Here is a 21,825-nt window from a genome sequence, read left to right as displayed (position 1 = left end):
TTTTTAAAATTGCTTGTGTAATCAATGCGAGAAAAAACCTGGGCTGGATCCCTCTTGCCCTTAAAACGATTGATCATGATTATTCCAAGATATCTTTAATATCAACATTTCTAGAAAAAAAATAGTGTCCAAGAGATTTCTCTCTGCAATGAATAACAAACACATTTGTTCTGTATCTCAGCACTGCCATCCTCAAGGTTACCAACAACAATGTAATGGCTGTTGATGATGGAACATGCTCAGTCCTTGTACACCTGGACCTTAACGCAGCATTTCGCGCAATCGATCACAGCATCCTGTTAGACTGACTGAGGCCCTGGCTGGGGATATCTGGAACACCCTCACAATGGGTTTCACCTTCCTGTCGAATAGGATGTTCTAGCTGTGTTAACATACAATCATAGCCTTCTATTCATACAAAGGAGTAAGACATTTTGACGATGAGAAATTAGCTTTCTAAACATATTCAACCATACCAAAATGCACTGCAACTCTTCAGACTGTCCAATGATGGCAATCAAGGCAGCCAGTTTTAATAATTTACTGTAGGATAAAATAATTACGAATGATGGTGAGTGCGGTTAAGGTACAGTTAAGAGGAAAAACACTGGAGCTCACATTTAAAATGCACTGTAGAAAAACCAATGAACAGTCTGCTGGTAATGGTATTCTTAATTTAGTAGGCAGTATACAGGACATACAGACTGATTATGTAATGTGCAATTTCAAACACGCCCTCTGTGTCTCTTCATTTACTTTCTGTTAAATATGGTGTGCCTCAGGGATCGGCTTTGGGACCAAGTTTATTTCTTCCATACAAGCTTCCTTTGGGGAACATTAATCATCGTTTTATAGACTCCAGACTGTACAGAGTTGAGCGGCTTGGCTTTTAATCAAAGAACCTGCTTTATCCAAAAAATCTAAACACATCATTTCTCTTTTAGCTTCTGTACATTGGCTCCCAGTATGTGCAGAATAGATTTTCAGATTTTACCGATTACCTTAAGGCTCTTTATGCCCTCTCTCCCTGATGTGTATCTGACCTATCAGTACTTTAAGACTTCAATATCCTGAGCAGAGGTCTTTTGTCTGTTCCAGAGGCTGAATACTAAACAAGAGCATTTGCTGTCAGAGCCCCAAAACGGGCTTTTCTCAGAGCTCCTTTGCTTATATATATATTTGTGTTTACCTTTTAACTATTATTATTTCCTTAATTAAACAATCTTCCCCAATTCTTACCTTTTATTCACTATGTTGATATGAGATACTAGGTTTTTTTTTTTTGCCGTTTTCTTTTAAACCTGATAATTGATTTACGACTTGTTTGTTTTATTGTGCCGCCTTTGTGAAGCACTTTTTGGAATGTGACTTATGCTCCATACTAACTTGTCAACCTAATTTTCGAACAAGCATTTGTCATTTTTTTTGCAATTTTCCAATCAGAGTGTGAAAAACAAATATATATTTTAGAGTGCCCTGCAAATTAATCTGTACACATAATGGTTCCAACCAATGACCACTTTCATTATTGATTTATCTGACAATTAGTGTTACAATCAATACAGTTAGCCACTTAAATGACATTAAATAGTGAACATTTTCAGGAGATCAATGTGAAATTCACTTTTTTATTTTTATTTTGACTAACAATCCAAAAATAAAAAAATATATACAATGTAAAACATATTTACCTGTAGGCCTACTGGTTGAACATCATCATCATTTCCAAACAGTAAAAGTCTTGAGCACTGTTAATGGATATTTTCTCTAGACTATTGAAGCTGGTCCATTAGATATCAACCCACACCAACACAAGACTCTGATATTAACTGCAGCGGCCTAAATCTATTTCAGTAATGGTTGTTAGTTCCTTTTGATTTGTTTTTGGCCGCCTGTCACCCAAACCCATTCCCTGAAATCACATCACTATAATGGTCTAATCAGCGCTTAACGAGCCATGTAACATAAAATCAATGCACCTTTTCTTTCGAGAATGCAGAATATTTGGAGGCGCTGATGAAGGAGTGTGGAAGGTGCAGGAGATGCTGTCGATACGGTGCTGTCGTGGGTGGACCGGGGGGGCCTGCTGAGAGCAGAGGATGCACTTGCCCTTTAAGTTCAGTGATCCTCCTGAGATCCAAGCTTTTACAGCAAAATCCTTTGTTTTGCTGACTAATCGGGTATTGATTTTAACAAGTTGTTACGCCCAAATAAGGTTGTCAGGACACTGCCAAACATCTATTCTACCTGTAGAGGCTCCAAGAACAGAGAGCTATATCTCCCATTGCAAGTACCATTTGACTTCTCTTCTTGGTTGTTATCTGAGAAGTTATCAGGATGACACTTCGTTATTTTAGACGTTTTACATATTTGTATTCAGACATACTGTTTGTTGCATGTGGTTCCTGGGAGTTTGTCTGTGGATATGTTAACACGTGCAATATGCAATCAAGCATCACTCCCACATGCAAGATGTAACTGAATGTATCAAGCCTTAAAAAAAGGGAAACATACAAATCAGGTTATAGGTCAACCCTATGGAGATCTCAACCTTGCTGCTCCTGTTGATGTGTAGGAAACAGTTCCGAGATGCTACCTGAATTTACTGCTGCACTGGACTACCTGCTGCCAATGAAATCGAGCAGGTCCTTTGCACTATTCTTGATAGAACTGCAGAGAGAACATAACAAAGCCAGCTTGTTTCCATTTGAGTAGACCTTGGAGCTGCAAATGAATAATATATTGGAGGAAACTCAGGGTAAATGAATACATCTGTCTTAGATGGGGATTTTAAAGGAGTGAATTGTGTCATAGAGCTACATCACCACCTTGCGGTAAAGTAAGATATTGCAAGTTATGATGGAGGAACAGCAGGAAAGCAGATTTTAGCAGTATAACAATCAGATTATACACAAAATATCGACACATTTCCTTAAAAAGTGTGTATTTTTTATGTATATTTTAACCTATTCTATCCGTCAAAGGTTTGTTGTTTTATTGCAGTAAATTAAAGATAACTGTTTCCTGATTGTTGTATCAAAAGGTCTGATAGTCACCATCTTTCATCTTGAACTTTCAAGACAAAGAAACATGTGATACAGACATCATGACCTCTGCTAATTCCCCATTGTATTTTGTACTCAATGAATTGGAAAATAGATTTGTTCTGCTACCCATTAAGATGAGACCATGTGCATAATTGCTCCATCCACGCAGGAGATAATTAATATCAATGACCCCGCTGACTTTTCAGATGCATCATGTTGGGTTTAATGATGATGTGTCATAAGCAGCCGGAGGTGGAGACATCTAGCTCTGTGTTTGCTGGCAGTCCCAGACCAGGGGCTCCAGAGCTGACAGGCGAGTCCAGGTGAATAATTGTCCATGGCATCTTATTACATTGCTGGCATGATCTGATTTACCCCAGCAGCAAATGGTGGGAATAGACCCAGTGTCGTTCTGGGTATTGGATTAACGAGGTTTACGCAGAAATGGACCTCACACTGACGGCAGATACATCATGGAAGATTAAAGAGGATTTCCATGCGGTTGTAATAGCTGTTCTGCTTGCTTCATTACACTTTTGAATCTCTCCATGTGTTATGCTTTGGTGTTCAAAATATATATTATTTGTTCCACTGTATGTAGAAAATGACACTGGTGGATGGTCATTTGAATTAGGATTGGATCAGGATATTTGTCACAATTTTACATCAAGAAACATTGCTTGCCTTAAAACAAATGAATCACTATTATACTGCTAATGGACAGCAACTGGGATATTGATATGTAAATGCTTTTTAAAAAGCAGCAGAAATGTATAATATTTAGATTTTTGTGTCGTTTTCTGAGGTTATATTCAGCCTAATTTACTGAATAACTGAAACCACCATGTTTTTGTAATGCTTTTTAAAACCGATTGTATTTATGTATAACTTCTAGTTCGTACATGTGATTGTATCATCTGAATCCTGCTTTTCCATTACAATTATAATAATACCTGATTGAAATGTATAGCTGGTCTTTACAGACTCATAAGAAATTGAATAGAAATACATAAATTGTTATCCTAAACTTCTAACATCCATGAGAATTATATTAAAGCATGAGGATTTTACATGGATTTTAACAAGACATCTATTGACTCAGAAGAACACTACAAATCCCTGGAGCAATAAAATGACTGCTGTGAGACATCGCTATCTGATTTGGATTACCGTAATCCACGTGGCTGAATTAGACGAATGGTGAAAGACCCAAACAGGGGGATTAAACTCATCACTGCATCTGATTGGAAAACTGGCAATTGTGATGGTTGCCAACAATCAGAGACAATACAGTATGTTTTAGCTGCCCGGAATATACTTGGCAAAGACTCATTCTGAAAACTGCACTGGAACAATTTAACATCAAGGACATGGATTTCAAGGCAATGTTCGCAAGTAACTCAAGAAATCAAGTAAACAAGCTGATCTTCAAGTTTCTCAAAAACACTGGTTTGAGGACAAGGATTTAACATGAAGATTACATAAATCAACAGTAGGTGGCGATATATGCTCCAAGTGGAAGCGATTCGCCATTAAAGCAAAGAAGAAAAATAATAATAATAAGAAGAAGAAGACCCAAACAGGAAGTGTGTCTCTGCCACACAAGTGACACAGCGTGAAAGTCAAGTGTTAGAAAAACGTTTAAAAATACCGTTAAAATTGATGTTTTTTTAACCTTTAAGTTGTCGCAACATGTTGTGCTTTTAGCGGATGGTTGTGCATCAAAGTGCAGCGTTTGTTACGATGTTACAAGCTGCAGCTAAAACGCTTTCTGTTGCCACAACCACCTCAGTATCTCGGGGAATATTGTTAAGTATTCGACATTATTGTAAGAAAACACAAGCAAAACTAAGAGTGTCCGAAGCGGTTTCAGGTGCTGAGTTGGGAGCTAATGTCAAAGTACAGGTAATATTCACGCATGCTTTTATCACACGATATGTTCTGCTAATCTGTGCTAACAATTATCCTCCAGTAGCATGCAGTTTACCCAAACTGACGTGACTTTATTATCATGAATTTAATACATATTACCTTATAATAAACCTTAATGTTCTTTATATTATTTAGTTACATTTATTTACAAAGCAATTTCTCGCAAATGTTTATTACAGAACATATCACAACATTTATTGTGATTGTTTTTGTTATGTTATTGATATACTTGAAAGGATATGGAGTCAAAGTCAGCATTTTTGAAAATGTGGGAAAGCCTTTGCGTTATTCAAAATGTCCTCCATATAAAACATAGTTTTTACACTGCATGTGTGTGCGGGTTCAAATACCAAATGTTGCTCCTCTGGTAATTTTTTTGTTGGATACATAATACTAAAATAAGTGTTTAAGCACAAAGGGCTGATGTTTTTCTCCTAAAATATAATTTAATATGAAAGAAAGAAAAAAGCAATATCTCATGCGCCCAATATTGTGTGTTAAAATAGTTATACAATAGCCTAATCCTTTCAATAACTTAAAAAGCTTGCAGTTTTATTTGCTAATAATGCAAGGATACACATAACTCTACACATACTAAAAACTGCATGTATATACTTTATATGGCGACTTGCTAAACCACCGTCCAGTCAAATATATGCTTTTAAAAATTCACTGGAATTCTAGCTAGTGTCTAAACTATGACAAAGGACACTTCTAGTATAACTGTATATTGATATCACATTATATACATGTAGTTGACATTAAGTTGAGAAATATTAAGGGTGAAAATATGAAATAACCAACATTAGGGTTTATGAACTTAACTTGCAAACAAAACATTTTTTTCTTCTGTATTACCAGAATGCACTGTTTATTCTTTATTTGTTTTACTTGTAGGGATGGGTTCGCTCTGTTAGAGCTCAGAAGTCACATCTCTTCCTGCATGTGAACGATGGAAGCTCTTTGCAATCACTGCAGGTCGTCGCCAGTTCAGAGCTGAATGATCCGTAAGCCCTTCAGTTTTACTTCCTTTACTTAATCATTGACAATGTAGTTTCAGGTATATAGGGTGCAGTTATACAGTTATAATCCTCCATTGTCTTCTCCTAATACAAAGCTTGCTCACATTTGGAAGTGCTGTTGAAGTCACCGGTACTCTTAAGAAAAGCCCAAACCAAAAACAGCTATTTGAACTGGAAGCAGAGCAAATCCATATCGTAGGAAAATGCAACCCTTTGGTACGTTTTCTTAAACACCACACACACACACTTTGATGGCTTAATGTGCTAGCTTGAAATTCAACTTAATCTATGTTATAACAGAATTGTGTTACGCACTTATTGTAAGTCGCTTTGGATAAAAGCGTCAGCTAAATGCAATGTAATGTAATGTGTTGCTTTGTCTTTTTGCTTCAGGAGTTTCCATTCAAAATCAAAAAACGACACAGCCTTGAGTATATTCGACAGTTTCCTCATCTCAGGTGTAGAACAAATGCCTTTAGCTCCCTGTTGAGAATACGAAGTGAGGCCACAACAGCTGTTCACTCGTATTTCAAGGTGAGACCATCAGTGGATGAGTTTTTAATAGAACGCAGTAAGACTATGTGTTTATTTGTATATATTTCGTTTTCCAGGAAAATGGCTTTTTGCAGATTCACACTCCAGTCATCACCTCAAATGACTGTGAAGGGGCAGGGGAGCTCTTCAAAATTGTGGTTAGTATCTATCTACTAGATGTGTTTTAAATGTTTTTAAAGTAAAAGTGTGTATCAATTCCTCACCCTGTGACCCTGAATTAAAAAAAATGTTTTTTGGGAATTTTCTCGCAAGAATAAAAACACTTGGGCAGGCATCTATGATTTATAGAAATGAGGAGTGTTTTCTCAAAGTCCGAATTATTTAAAGCACTTTCACATCAAATGTCTTACATTTGTGTAAGTATGACGTTACTTTATTATTCTTTTGTGAAAATGCATTTGTTTGGGGAAGTAGTGAGATTTATTCGAGAATTAAAAGTGACATGGGTTAATTGATATTTACTCAAATGGTAATTTTGAGTGAAATAATATTTTATGAGTAATAAAATATTATGAACATGTCTGTAATTTAGCTTTCTGTGTGTCTTACTAGTCTTATATCGTATGTGTTGTCACCTCCAGTGTGCAATTGTGAATCAAAGCCCTGATGTGAACATAAGTATTAATGATATTGTTTTAAACATCAAAATCCTCTGATTTGATTCCTAGCCCTCAGGCCCAGACTATGAAGAAGAAGAGCACTTCTTCTCTGTCCCAGCCTTCCTCACTGTGTCTGGTCAGCTTCACTTGGAACTGATGTCAGGGTGAGATCAACTATATGGATTTATCTTCTGGTGATCACATCTACCTGCTTGTATGTTCCACCTCAGAAAGTAAGAGATACACTTTGGCACTGAAGAGCTTTTTTAATTATGCCATGTCACTCATATTTGTTCCAGGGCTTTTTCTAAGGTTTACACATTTGGGGCCAACTTTTCGTGCTGAGAACTCCCAGAGCAGACGGCACCTGGCTGAGTTTTACATGGTGGAGGCCGAGGTCTCCTTCGCTCAGTCCTTAGAGGATCTCACCAAGGTACACTGTCACGGTCCTCAAATACTTTGCTCTGTGTTATCTGTTTTTCACTTTACATATTTCGGTGCGTACAACAGAGTGATTTATTTCCTTTCCAAAAGCACATTTTTACTATTCAATTAAGCCTGTTATAAAAAATAACTGCATTGATATACATATATATATTGAAAAATAAACTCCTTGGATTTGAACTGCATTGGTATTTGTTTTTGGCAAAGTTTTATAATGTGTCATCCTATTTTATCTGAAAGGGGGGGGACCACTTTTATGAAGGAGAGAAGTAACCTTTACTCTTTCCCGTGACTTTTTTATGAATCATAGTCGTCACAGACTGGCTAATGCATAAAACATGAGGATCTTGGATGACGTGAACCTATGTCACACCACATCCATTTACGTCTGCTGAAGTTTAAACTTTACACTTGCCTTTTGTGACTTTTAAAGTTTCCCTTATGCGCAGTTATTCAGAAATGCTTTAATTATTAAACCGGCCCCGCTCACAGGTCATGGAGGGCATGTTCAGATCTGCCACGGAGCATGTCTTGGCTCACTGCGCTGAGGATGTGGATTTGTTTCACAAGCATGTGACTCCTGGACACAGAGTGAGTCCTGAAGGACACTTATTTAACTTGGCTACATAACCTAGCTCCTTATACCAACCAGACACAACTGCATCTCACTGTATTATAATCTCAATTACAGGAAATGGTAGAAGCTATGCTGAAAAACGGATTCCCTACGTAAGTCTTTGTTATTTTAAACATGGAAGTTATAAAGAATGAAGAAAGAATGAAGTCTAAGGCATTTAATCAACAGTATCTGAATCTACTTTTAGGATTACCTACAGTGAGGCTATTAACATCCTAAACCGCAGCTCTGAGAATTTCGCCTTCCCAACACATGTAAGCGCAACATAATAATTTTCTCCTTGATGAGCATACTTCATATCTACATCTGTATATTTGATACTATCATTCCACTGAGCTCCTCTTTGACCTTAGCTCTTCTTTTCCACAGTGGGGCTGTGACCTTCAGACGGAACACGAGAAGTACCTGGTGAAACATTGCGGCAACATTCCAGTGTTCGTCACTGATTATCCTTATGATCTCAAGCCTTTTTATGCAAGAGACAACCAGGATCATCCTGAGCATACAGTAAGACGTAGTTCTGCTGTGAAAAACACAAAGCCAATAAATGATTTAACCGCTCCGTTCCAACCTTGTATTGTCCCTTGGGTTATCGCAGTGATTTGCATTTCTGCGCTGACTGCTGTTTGTGTGCAGGCAGCTGCAGTGGACCTTCTTGTGCCAGGAGTTGGAGAGCTCTGTGGGGGCTCGCTGAGGGAGGAGAGGCTGGATCTACTGAGAGCTCGGCTCCAACAGTATGTACATGAACTCCAGGTTTATTAGAAGCCTCATGGCATTCCCAATATTCGCGTAGTTGCGTCAAATGTATATGTATTTAAATTGAGATCAAGCATAATCCCAGTAGTGTCCCACTGTGCTAGCTGGCCTGCAGTGGCTGATCATTTGGATATCATGACAGCCCTTAAAGACACTATAATCTATATATGTTTTTTATTATTCCTGACTCACCACCCATGTCACGTTGTATGAAAACTAAATTACACCTGACATTAACCCTACGTGTATTTTTTTCCAGGGCTGGATTAGAAGACACCTACAGCTGGTAAAAAAAAACACATTTATACTAACAACATTCTAAAAGAAACACCCATACACACCGAAGAACTGTAATGACGTTTTATTTATTTGCAGGTATCTGGATTTGAGGCGTTTTGGCTCCGTGCCTCATGGTGGATTTGGAATGGGATTTGAGAGATACTTGCTATGCATCCTCGGTGTTGACAACATCAAAGATGTGATCCCCTTCCCTAGGTTTTCACATTCATGTGTTCTATGAAACTGTTTCAGCCTTGTAGAGCTTTTAATGACAGGATTGGTTGTCTGCCTAACGACAAATAAAAATGATTTTAACTTATACTTGCTTGTCATAGTTATTTTTTGGTTTATTGGTATTTAGATATCATTATTTATTTTATTTATAATGTATCTGCTCCTGAAATATAAAAACAATGACCATTGGTATTTGAAATTACTGTTAATATGGAATTAATTTGTAATCAACTGTAAATTATTTCCCAACAATAAGAAATTCTTAATGAAGTATATTTTTCACCACATATCAGGGAAGTGTTAAGTAAAATGTAAGTACCTTTTTTATACATGCATAAACTTCCAAATATATATATATATTATTATTTTCAAAGCAACTGACAGTATTTCCACTAGATGGTGCTTTTTCCCAGGCCATCCAGTGGATCAAATAATTTACTCAGACAGTAACAGCAGATTCTGACTCTTACTTTGACCTTTTGTTTCAAACACATATCACCGTTACAATAGGTTAGCTGTTACTGATACTTAACTATTTGGTTAGGCATTCAAAACACTTTTGATGCAATAATGTGCAATCAGATTCGTTTCCGTATTCGAAATAAAACAAACATTTGTTGTTTATCAACCTTAAAGATGGTATATCATAAATCGATCGGTTCCTCAATTATTTACACTCCTTTTGGGATCTTGGAGCTACTTTGTGGCCGGCCGTGCTTCCATCCTGTTCATCCCAGCGCAGCCCATCCCTCTCTCGGCTCGGTGGGCGTGGTATGAGTTGGGAAAACAAACTGCAGACACTCTACGATACTTCCTCACCCTGCATCAGTTGAGTTTCCCCGCGGCTCCTCGTCAGCTGGCCGTGCGTAAATCCCCAAGAGTCGAGTTGCGCCTTTCTATCTTTCCTCCCCAAGTGTGGCTTTGCGGGGCGGTCGTTGCGCACGGTTCCACCAGGAGCGACTGGCAACATCCCGAACAGCATAACTTTGATTTGTATCAAATGGAGGGAGCGGACTGCACCAGCACTGAGAGCCAAACGCCGACAGCACTTTGAACAGACAAGCGATCAGGAGCCGTCATGTTCTAGTGACAGACGGCAGTTGTAGAGCAATAAGAGACAGCACACCCTGGCAAATATGAGCGGCGGTGAAATCATCTTCCAAGGCTGGCTGAGGAAGTCACCTCCGGAGAAAAAGCTGAGGAGATATGTGAGTGATCTTCACTTTCACTTAGTTTTGCTATGTTTATGAGTTTAGCTGAAACAGCAGTGTGCGAGTTTCCTCTCAGTCAAATTGCTGCTTTGTTCATATCTGCATCAGAGTCAAGTGGTGTCAAACTCCAATATTTAGAGCCCAGTTGGAGCAGGTGCACCCCACTACCATCTGGACCTCTCCTCTCTTTTATAACCCATGGGAGAAAAACATGTTATCCTGGTTTCTGAAATAGGCCTACAGCCTCAATCCAATATCATTTAGAAATGTGTGTTATCATGAAAATGCAGTTGCCAGGTTTTACATAGCCCCCGCTGTGAGGTCCAGTGACAACATGGTAGTAAGCCTGTGTAATACCCGGCAGCTGTCTATAATTTTGACTAAATCAGACACACATATACACACACAAACTGTCATTTGGCTTGGTCTGATCATTATGAGGTAATGTCTAATCAAGCATGGAGGTGCAGTTTTCATCTAATGTCACAGCAATAGTAATAACTGCACAGCTCTGGAGTGTCTTGATAAGGCTTCATAAGCCAAAGCTGCTCATCTCTTGCTGGGTGCTGGCAGGGAAATGCTACAAATCAGATAATAGGATGTATGCAGGCAGATAGAACCATGAGACAATCTCCTATAAATACAGCTGTCCACTGTTTATGTATGGTGTTGCATTACCAGGCCTCTCTCTCCATGTTCCTACTAGCTGATTTTGCCATGATGTCATCTCTCCGTTTCATCTGGAAATCCATCCTTGGATGTCTTCAAATGTAGCCCCCCCATTGTCCTGTCATTTCCTCATTGTCTTCCACTTAAAGCTGGCTAATGTTTACACAGAGGCCACCGTGGTCCGTATGGAACGGCAGCTGCAGTGGTACAGAGGAAAAAACTTGCTTGGTTCATAACAGTACTGTATAAACAACGAGAGAAAATGCTCACAAGGCATATTGGTGCTAAATAATGGCCTTCCTCAGGCAAGAGAGCAGGCTCTCAGCCCCTTCTCACCCTGAGCGATAACCTATAAACAACTGCATACACACAAAACACAGTTTGAGCCAGAAACAGTGTCATGAGATGGAGTGTACAGAACAGGCAGACTTGTGAATGCGATAATCTGTCCATCTGAAATTCCTTCCACTTAAGTCAGGCTATGGACAATCGGGGCCATTTACTCGTCACCAGTATTGCTGTCATCTGATAGAGTTGACGTCCTATTGCAGAGGGATATTTTCAGATACTACTTTCACATACCCGCAGACATTCCAGCCTGAAGGTGTGTTTATCAGAGTACTTGGTAGCAAGTTTGATTGGTCATTATATTGGAATGAGCTGAGGAGGTGTAAGGAATGTATTGTTTCAGAGCTCCAATGTTAAACGCTCAAGTTCACTATTGGGCCTCTTTTGGGAGATTATTTGCTACAATTGTGTGTGTTTTAATCCTTAACAAGTTCTTCCCTGTCAATATTCCACCACTTTTTTTTTTTTATTACCAAAAAAGTCCTCCCTAAGCCAGATGAGGCCTGTGTTTGTTAATCAGTAGTTGTTGTTGAAATAATTGCTCATTGGTCTCTAACAAATGTGGCACATGCCTGGTTAGAAGAGAGTCAAAACTGGTCCTACCACCACAGGTCAGGCATGTAAATGATATGCAAAATCAGCGAGAAAACTTATGGCAGTTGAAGCCTCAATGCCTCTGTGGATGAAGACATGAGAAAACATGCTATGCTTAGTAACAAGTATGGCTAGTCTTGGTTAAATGTTTGCTAATTTATTTACCAAAGCCATTAACTCTCAGCAGTGACTCACTCTTTCTACATCAGCTCTTTGCTGGACAAACATCACTAGACGAGTGTAAACTCTTCATGCCCCCCCCCTAAACATGTGACACGGCATAGCAGACGTGTGTAGCCCCTTTCACACACGCTGCATCTTCACAAGGAAAACAGTCGCGCTCTAATGTCCCAGTGCTGCTAAATGATTCACTTGGTTGAAGTGTATCTCGTCTCAGGGGCTGATGGAGGCTTCAGAGGTGGGCCGTGTTTTATGGGCAGGTGGGAGTGGCCTGGTTGCTTTTGTTGAACAATGTCCAGAATAAGCAAAAGGAACATGAAAACAACTGACTAATCCAGCACTTACCTAATGCCTCTTACACAGTTTTGTCGTGGTTATTTTACACATCACTCAGCATTCAGATCATATGCTTCAAAATGTCTCCTACAAACTATTTTATTTGTAGTCGCTGCTTGATCAAAAATACTTGATCTGTTATAAACAAATGAATGCTCACATTTAACCTTACCTAACATCCAATGACGACATATGCACAATATCAAGCACGTATGAATAGTAATTTGCCTGCTCAACATGCTGCGTGTCATTCTGTAAACAAATTAATTCCTGTTCTCAGGTCAGGATCAGTGGCTAGACCCTCCCATTTGCCGTTGTTGTATCTGACATCACAAAACGTGTCTGTTCACATACAGTAAAGCATTGCCACATTCCACACGGATCATATCGGCAAGGTGATAGCTGCAGCTACAGCTCTCTGGATCTGCCAGTGTCTACGGGCTTTACCACCTTGCCCTTGCGGATGGTACAGAGGAAGAGAGGTGGGGGGGAGGCAGTGAGTTTTTAAGGCGGACATGGTGTGTCCCACTGTCAGCTGCCGGGTCTGCTGTTGTTTTGCTTTGCAGAGGGGCTTTGGGAAGTCCTTGCCCTCTGAGGTCAACGGAGAACGCCTCCAAGTTCCTGCTCTGACAGACACCCAGCGCTCACAAAGACATTTTCCTTGTTCCACTTTATCTGTGGGACCTCGACAGGGCCTTTGCCCACAAACTACACAACTGGGGTGGCACTATGTGACTGCGATATCAAAGTCAGATTAGTGTATCATTGTTGGATATGTACGGCTAACAGATTCCTTGTGATGGTCATAAAGCTGAAGCCATCGATCATTTTCATTGTTGGTTAATCTGTTGACTGTTTTTTAAAAACATTAAAGATCTCTTATAAACATTTAATCATGTTCCATGTTTAAGAGGCAGGGAACAGAGAATGTATTAAAGTTTTTATTGAGCTTAATTATGATCTCTTATCAAATGTGTTGCTAATAAGTTTTCTGAAGATCAACAGCGGTGACATTCATAACAAATGAATGCATACAAGTCAAAGTTGTTTGTCACAATTATGCTTTACTCCACCTTTTGACATCCATTCTTTCACATTCATTGTGAAAATCCCAGGGTGGCCTTGTTTGAACCTTTGTCAAAATATCCTGTCCTTTGCCATGAACTCTGGTTTAGCGTGTGTGTTGTTTTCTGCCCAAAAATTAATTATTGCAGCACTAGCAGATGCCAGACTTCCTCTGGATGGTACCTACAGGAAGTGTTGTGACAGAGGCCCCATGACAGGGAAAGAAACTTAATTGGTTTGTGAGTATATACATGTATTTTCATCTAACAAACTTTATCAGCTGAGTTTACAAATCTGCTGTTCTGAAGGAAATTAGATCCCATTGATTTTTCTCTTTGACCAGCAGCAGAGATAGTTCTTTTTGTCTCAGGAAGTTCACTATCACATCAAATAAACGAGTCATTCTACAACTACATGGGTTGAAAACCTCCGACCGAAATAACTTCTGGGATTATTCCATTCCTGTTTGAAACCCTCTGCTGATACACATGATTACAGCCCAGCAGAGCATTGCATGAGGGAGACCCTAAACCAGGGGTGTCAAACTCAATTTCATCACGGGCCACATTAGCATTATGGTTGCACTCAAAGGGCCGGTTGTTACTATCTAAATATACATATATATAAATATATAAAATAATGTATTATATTATAGCCTCTGAATTGGATTATTATCAGATAGGGTAATAACTAACTACGTTTGAAAGCAGAAGTCCAGGGCAAATAATTGCAAGTCTCTTCAGTGCGCATGTCACAAAACGAGATGCATTGTGTGACATGTAGTTTATGGGCAACATACTTACATGTAGTAAAGTGACATGTAACCGTATAATAAACGTATTATATTCTTTGAAAGCTCTTGCGGGCCACATTAAATGAAGTCGCGGGCCAGATTTGGCCCCCGGGCCTTGAGTTTGACACCCCTGCCCTAAACAAATAGTTGGCATCTACAACATGTCGTTTGATAATATCCTGACTAACAGCAGTATAACATGCTTACTGATTATAGACACAGTATGTTATGTCCTCCCAATTCCGGCTGTTTTTGTAACCCAAGCAACATAATCTAAGTGTAGTACCATTAGTTTGTTGCACTGTTTCTTCTGCATGAAGATACATCTAGTCTCTGCACGGTTGATAAGGTAAGAAACAAGCAATCATTTAGGAATCACACTACCAGCTTGTACATGTTAGTGGCTTATGTCATGTAACTTTCATTGGATTTGCCCACTGATGGAATGGGCTTTGAAATTGTGATGTCAGTCAGTATACATGCCTTTTGGCCTTCCACACAGCAGCATGCAAAGAAATAAACGTGAGAAAGGTACCAGAAATATTCAGAAATATGAATACTAGCTGTGTTGAAAGCTAACTAATTTTCCTTTTTTTGCATTCATTTAGTGGTTTGCTTAGCACACTTGCTCTATTTGACCAGCGTCCTGCTCTACACTGGAGACAGTTGCTCACGCCATGCCTCTCTGATGGCCCTAAGCAAGGAGCAGGTTCAGTTTAGATGCAGCATGATAGTGGATGTTAAATAACAGGAAACTCTGGTGTTTTTATAGCTTATATACACCTACAAATACAATTAAGATAAACAAACGTTTGCACATTCCATTTACATAACGTAGTTTGCAATAACCCCTGAAATTTGAGAATGTTATTTCCTTATTACAGCATATACAGTAGGCAGGGATATTTCTAGAAGGGTCTGCGGCACCTTTAGTGGGGACTATTTTCTTCTGGTCATGCTGTTAGTGTTTTGTGAAGCAGGACTTTGATTAAACCTGATAATGTCTTGCTTGGTGATACATGGGGATTCCTTAAGGTACCACTTATAGGGGAAGTAGGTTATTCATGGATACAAATAACTTGTTTTTGCACCTTAGGAAATATACTATTTGACCTTGCTCAATACCCCAAGACACATATTTCAAGTGCATTGGGAGTTAATTGTCTGGGCCTGTTTGGTACAAGCCATGGTGGAAAATGATTTTAACACAAGTAGGTGAATCACTTGCCTTGTTGCAACAGTCTGTAGGAGTTGGAAATGTGTAAGCAAAGTGCTCTCCAGCTAAGGTTGTGGTAAAGGTTGCAACATTAGTCAGAAGGAAAACAGCTACAAGCAAGCACATGCTTGAAATGTAGCCCAGCTAAAGAAAGTGAATTGCATCTCCATCATTTGAATATGTGTTGGATCACTTAGCTCCTTTACATGCTTAATTTCTTTTAATATTGACACAGCTCAGACTCTTCTTTCTCTGAACATCCAGACAGTGATGAGTCATTACTGCCCAGATATAGGAATTGAAATGCCCTACTACTGAAACTCAGATAAGAATAAAGTCTGTGTAATGTAGCTAGCGTACAAATAAAGACTTCAGTGGAACAAAGTGAGACAAAATAAGACAAATGTCACCTAAGTTTAGAAGAGACAGAGTTGCAGATCACGGATCTGTGTGTATAGTTGCATTCACTGACAGGCACCATCGAGGTACAAATCCCAAACATATCCACAGTTGAAGTGTTGGTCATTAAGTGATCTCAATATAGTCTAATGCAAGCCTCCAATAATCACTCAAACACATACATGTGATTGTGTTGAGTCATGACAAACAAATATCCTTTGTAATGTTGGATCATTCTTTGAGCCATTCAAATGTTTGCATTCATGTAGAATCAGAAAGAGATTCTGGGTATGCAGTGACATTTAAACAAACAACAGCATGGGAACGGTGTATGAAGAGAGGATACATGTACTTAGTTACACTGTTAAGTACAGAAAGCATGGACGCTAATGTCTTTCATCCTGTTTAGCATTGACATGTGTTCACTAGCCACCAAAAAGAATCAACTACTCCTGAACAATACCCCTGCAATGATCCGACCACTTACCTCGACTAAAGCAATGATTGCTATTGCAGTGTGCCACTTACACGATTAGAATTAAGTTAGTTGCCTTTAATCCTAATTGACATAATGATCAACATAAGTACAGATGTCAATTAAGTGTGCCAATTATTGATTTCACTTAATTGAACAATGACAAAACTAATAATAAATACATTTGTAAATTAGTTCAATATAATATTTCAAATGACTACACTACAGTGATGGATACATTAATAGTGTGTGCATGTAGATATATGACAACTCTGTGTGCCTGATACGCTCCTGGTACCTGTTATATGTTCCACTGTATTTAGCTGACATCCACACAAGACCCTGAATGCAGCAGCGGCTGACTTAACGATGCACACAGGTTGGTGTGGCTCTGTGATGTGCCGGGTCGATTGGTGCGACACATATAAGGTCCAACCTTTACCTTGAATCTATACATGTCTACACTGTGGTCCTGAAGAGGCTGTTTCAGAGACTTTACTCCCGATGTAATGATTGTGTTTTGCACCCAAAGCCACCTTGGTAGCAGTCAGAGAGACGAGGAGATGCTCACAGCGCGTCCTCCACACACAGACATGTATGAGTCGCAGCAGATGGCGGAGGCAGGGGAAGTAACACAAAGAGTTCTGATTAAAGATAATGCTCCCCGTTAGTCAAACTGTCAGGGCGGGCTCACACTAAATAAGCCAAGCTTTTTCACCGGTGCGGAGACATGGCGAGAGATTACTCATTTTCCTAATGATGGAAGTGTTCGACTGCACATTGAGGCTGATTATATCTACTGAGACTTTTGAGAGGTTGTTTTTCATAGGAGGCACATTTTGCTCATGATGAACTGATTGAAGGAGCACTGCAGTTACCAAATGCAGCATCCCTCTTTATCTTCATCGCACCTGTAGGATGGAGCTTTCCATTACAGGCATATGATGGCATTGTATGTGGAGTCGTGTTTCCTATAATGCTATGAAAGCTGAACCAAATGAGGCTCTATTCTACATGCACTAAAGGGGTTTGCAAAGCTGCTGTCTTATAGAGAAGTATACGCATGAGGGAAACATAAGGAGTGTTCCTACTATGGCTGCCTTGGCGCTCCATGGCTAACCTCTCACCTTCTTTATTAACACACACGGATTTATGGGCCTGTTAGGGTCTTATCTGCATGTGTTATGTCTTGCAGCTGCCGGCCTTCCAAGGTCAGTGTTTTGACTATTGGGAAACCTGAGCAGGTTGATTTAAATGGCAACTGTGCCTTGAACAATCCGTTGGATTGAAATGGCTATAGTTTAAAACTCTCACCAATCAATCCTGTTTAACATATTTTTTACGTTCACTTCTCCGGGTACACGGATGGGACAGAGTCATGTGCGACCCGGGAGCATCTGGATCTCCTCACCACTGGAGACAGAGACTGGGCTGGAGCTGCTGAAAATGCAAAACGGCCACACATTGCTGGCACACTGTCGGACTCCTGTTTTGTTTGTGAGCTGAATTGATTGTAAAGGCTTCAGAACCGTGTGTTATAAACCTTGTCTGGGACAGCTGTCTGCTTAACATCTCGCTGCGAGCCCAGATGCGGAGCCCCGTGTAAACTGTAGGACTTTCAAGGACATGCTGCATGCTCTCTCATGTCCATTTGGAGTTTATTTAAGCTCTCTGTTACATAAACCGATGTCACGTAAATACTGATTCATGACACCCGTCAAGCACACAGAAGAAGGCAAGCATATCACCAGTTGATTAGCTCAGGAACGCCTTGAAGGAATGTCTTCAAATTTGGTACAAACAGAAATTGGTTGCAAACCGCAAGGCGCTAATCAGGTCAGGGAACGCTTCAAAAGCATTACGATGCAAATGGGAAACTCCCATCTGTTCATGGAATGTTGGCTGACGTTAGACCCGCCATTGATCAGGACCACGTAATCGGGTCTCTGTCGTTATTGTCTGCTGCAGCGCGTCAAGCTTTGTCCTCTCTCACCTTTAACAATGATCACAAGTGTTAAGGCGCTCACTCATACGATCATGGCTGTTATTGCACTCCTACTTATGAATTATTGCACAGCAACGAGGTCCTTCTTGCTGCTGTTCTTTTGTTGTGAGGTGTTGTTTTGTAAAGATGAAATTCTAATCTTATTCAGACACCAGAAGGGACAAAGAAAAAGTCACTTATGTGCTAAATATTCCTCTTTTGTTCTCCGCTAACTTTGAGAAGCTAGGAAACAGCACCCACATAGAATAGATGTGGGGTGAATGCATTACAGGGAAATCTTGTAGGTGGGCTACTGTATGTCTGCTGTCCTTATTTAGAACCAGTAATTATCCCGTATGTGTGAAATGAAAAGCTATACGATGCTAACTTATGAGCAGTTGGTCCTCTCTTAGACTTATTGATAATAACGTGTATTGTATAACCTTCTAAAACGTGTTACCGGGGAAAGTCAAGATATAAACATTGTAGGTCATTCATATCTTGCTTGAGGGATACTAGCACGTTTTTTTCTTAAAAAATAGCTTTTTTTAATTTGACGAATGATGCAGAACTCATAGCTCTTGAGTTGTACATATTTGTTAATAAACACAGCCAGCTTTAAAAGAACAAAATCAAAAGATAAAAGATGGATAAAGATTATGGAGCTTCAAAATATATGAAAGATAATAGTGGGAGTCCAATTTGGCTGAAATGGGATACTACCTCCCCAACCACTTTTCCTCCCCCTCTTATTTTCCCTGATGCTCAGTGCCGTCCCTTAGTAGCCCACCGGTGGGACCGCTGAGAACACTGATCGGCTCCCTCTGACTTCACCTTTTACTATCATTACGCCGTAATGATAGTAAAAGGAGTCTCATCACAGTGTTGTTAGTGTGTGTGTGTGTGTGTGTGTGTGTGTGTGTGTGTGTGTGTGTGTGTGTGTGTGTGTGTGTGTGTGTGTGTGTGTGTGTGTGTGTGTGTGTGTGTGTGTGTGTGTGTGTGTGTGTGTGTGTGTGTGTGTGTGTGTGTGTGTGTGTGTGTGTGTGTGCGCCCAAGGCCTCCATTCCGACGGCAGCCAAGCATTCAGTGTCACAAAAGGTAAATCGCCCTGCCGCAACACATGACCTTTACAAAAATGATGGTAATATGAAAAAAGATGTACACAAGCAGTAAGGCAGCCTCACAGTGTCAGTGTTTGTGCAGCTGTGTGGTGTGTGTCCTGCTGCAGGAGGAGGCGGAGTCACACACAACTACCTGCTGTCTCCTCCTCTCCTGCTCTAGGAGGAGAGGTAAACAAGACTATTCTAACCTTTATGATGATAGCATACGTGTCTAGTTTGGATGTTTGCTCATGCACATTCAAAAACATGTGGACTGATGCTTATCAGCCAGCCTGTTGACACAGCCTACTCCTACCCACACACTGTGTGTTGCTCGATTGCCGTGAAAGGCACACCTTGGATAATTGTTTAGGCCACAACCATCCCCAACTTCATTATGCAGTGTTACTAGGAGAGCAGAGTGATGAGTGGTGTTGGAAGACACGAGACTGGGCTTGTTTTTACGTTGTGTTGGATTAGATATATGTGCAGTGAATGACTGCCGTGACTTATCAGCTGTTGCTGTGTATTTATCTCCTAAACTGTTGTGTTGAGCCTCGGAGAACTATCAACACACACCAGACAATTGTGTCCCCTTTGTATGATTGTTTGTTTTCCCAGTATCATTGTTTTGAAGTCAAAAATAGAAGGAAATATGTCTCCTTCTCAACATGCAAAGAAACAAAAGGAATTGGCAAGAAAAAACGTTTTGATCCTATTTTTAGAAGTGAACTTGCTCAAAAGGTTTTTGTGTGAGGATTTGTTATTAGAGGTTTTCCTTCCCAGTCATCTGAAATAGATGCCGACGTGTTCTCCTTTGTGCTCCACTGTAGCCTCTCTGTATCTGTAGCATGGCTGCCATCAGCACAGGACAAGGGAGACAGTTAGAACAAGGTGAGATCAAGCCTTTGGGCTGATTGGATAAGACTGAAGGAACGAAACACTCACAGACACACAGACACGGGTGGCTGCTCTTCTTCTTGGAGAGCTTCAAGCGCTGGCACACCATTTATTCCACAGTTTAGACCCTGACAATGTAAAAAGCAGAGTTTAACAAAAACACATCTGAGGAAGTCTACAAGACTTTGTTGTTGTTGTATAGGGTATAGGGTATTGCATAGGTTTTTTGCTTAATGAGGTTATAGTTTCTTTCTGCTCAGATTTGACCTTTATTTGACTTTGACCTCGGAACATGATGAGCAAATAATAATAAAGCTTTATTTATACAACACATGCAGCTCAAAGTGCTTAAAACAAACAACAAGACATTCCCCTCAGATTGTTTGTTAAGAACTTTAAAGGTACATGCAGCAAAATATAGCATTTGATCAGGTTAATAGACACAAGGAGGTAAAATGTATGATAATAAAATAAATAAATAATGGTTTCTCTCTGACAGATAAGACACAAGATGACTGAGTCGATGCAACAATATATAAATAGCAGGGAGTTCCAACACGCCCTGTGATACTGCAGTAAACAGCTCGTAACAATCATATGGTATTAGGGTGTGATTGGTGCTCACGGCTCCGTCAGTGGTTCAATGAACTGTCGTGTCCAGTTGTTATTAGGGGCAGTGTGCCTCTCAGCTGAGCCCCCCCCCCCCCCCCCATAGAAAAGTGATGCTGCTTAAACCAAAGCTATGAGGGGGAGGGGAAAGTTGGAGAGCCGGGAGAGTTCAGCCTAGTTTCACAGCTTCAGCGCTCACTTCCCAGCGCTCAGACAGTGATCGATGGGCTTAGACATGCTCTGTAGGACAGGCGGTGGGTGGGTAAGCTCATTTTGTTGTGTCCTCCTCCCCCATGATCTACTTCGCCTGGGAAGTTTGCTCGCATTTGAAAGAGTTCATGAGAGAGAAAGAGAGTGATAGAGGGAGTCGAGGCTGCGATGCCAGTTGAAAAGCTTGGCAGAAAGTGTGACAAAAGGAAACATTATTCAAACCTCTTATTC

At 40.1% G+C, this 21,825-nt stretch overlaps 2 protein-coding genes across 2 annotated transcripts in view; both read left to right on the top strand.

Moving 5' to 3' along the window:
* The first annotated feature begins 4,627 nt into the window (after positions 1-4,627).
* nars2 (asparaginyl-tRNA synthetase 2, mitochondrial) lies at positions 4,628-9,592 on the top strand. Its single transcript, XM_034097023.1, is given in 15 exon segments — positions 4,628-4,952; positions 5,877-5,986; positions 6,097-6,217; positions 6,395-6,535; positions 6,613-6,693; positions 7,225-7,319; positions 7,455-7,479; positions 7,481-7,588; positions 8,092-8,190; positions 8,291-8,328; positions 8,424-8,490; positions 8,606-8,743; positions 8,873-8,970; positions 9,252-9,278; positions 9,368-9,592. Coding segments are annotated over 15 exon segments (1,488 nt in total). The 5' UTR covers positions 4,628-4,757; the 3' UTR covers positions 9,513-9,592.
* Positions 9,593-10,279: 687 nt separating this feature from the next.
* The window catches only part of gab2 (GRB2-associated binding protein 2), a 36,271-nt gene continuing 24,725 nt past the window's right edge, over positions 10,280-21,825 (top strand). The window contains exon 1 of the mRNA XM_034097022.2: positions 10,280-10,713. Within this exon, the coding sequence (XP_033952913.1) occupies positions 10,642-10,713 (72 nt within the window). The 5' untranslated portion in view covers positions 10,280-10,641. The remainder of the gene's footprint in view (positions 10,714-21,825) is intronic.

The sequence above is a fragment of the Pseudochaenichthys georgianus genome, chromosome 13 (genome assembly GCF_902827115.2).
Source record: "Pseudochaenichthys georgianus chromosome 13, fPseGeo1.2, whole genome shotgun sequence".
Lineage (NCBI taxonomy): Eukaryota > Metazoa > Chordata > Actinopteri > Perciformes > Channichthyidae > Pseudochaenichthys > Pseudochaenichthys georgianus.
This window is presented reverse-complemented; position numbering and strand designations above follow the sequence as displayed.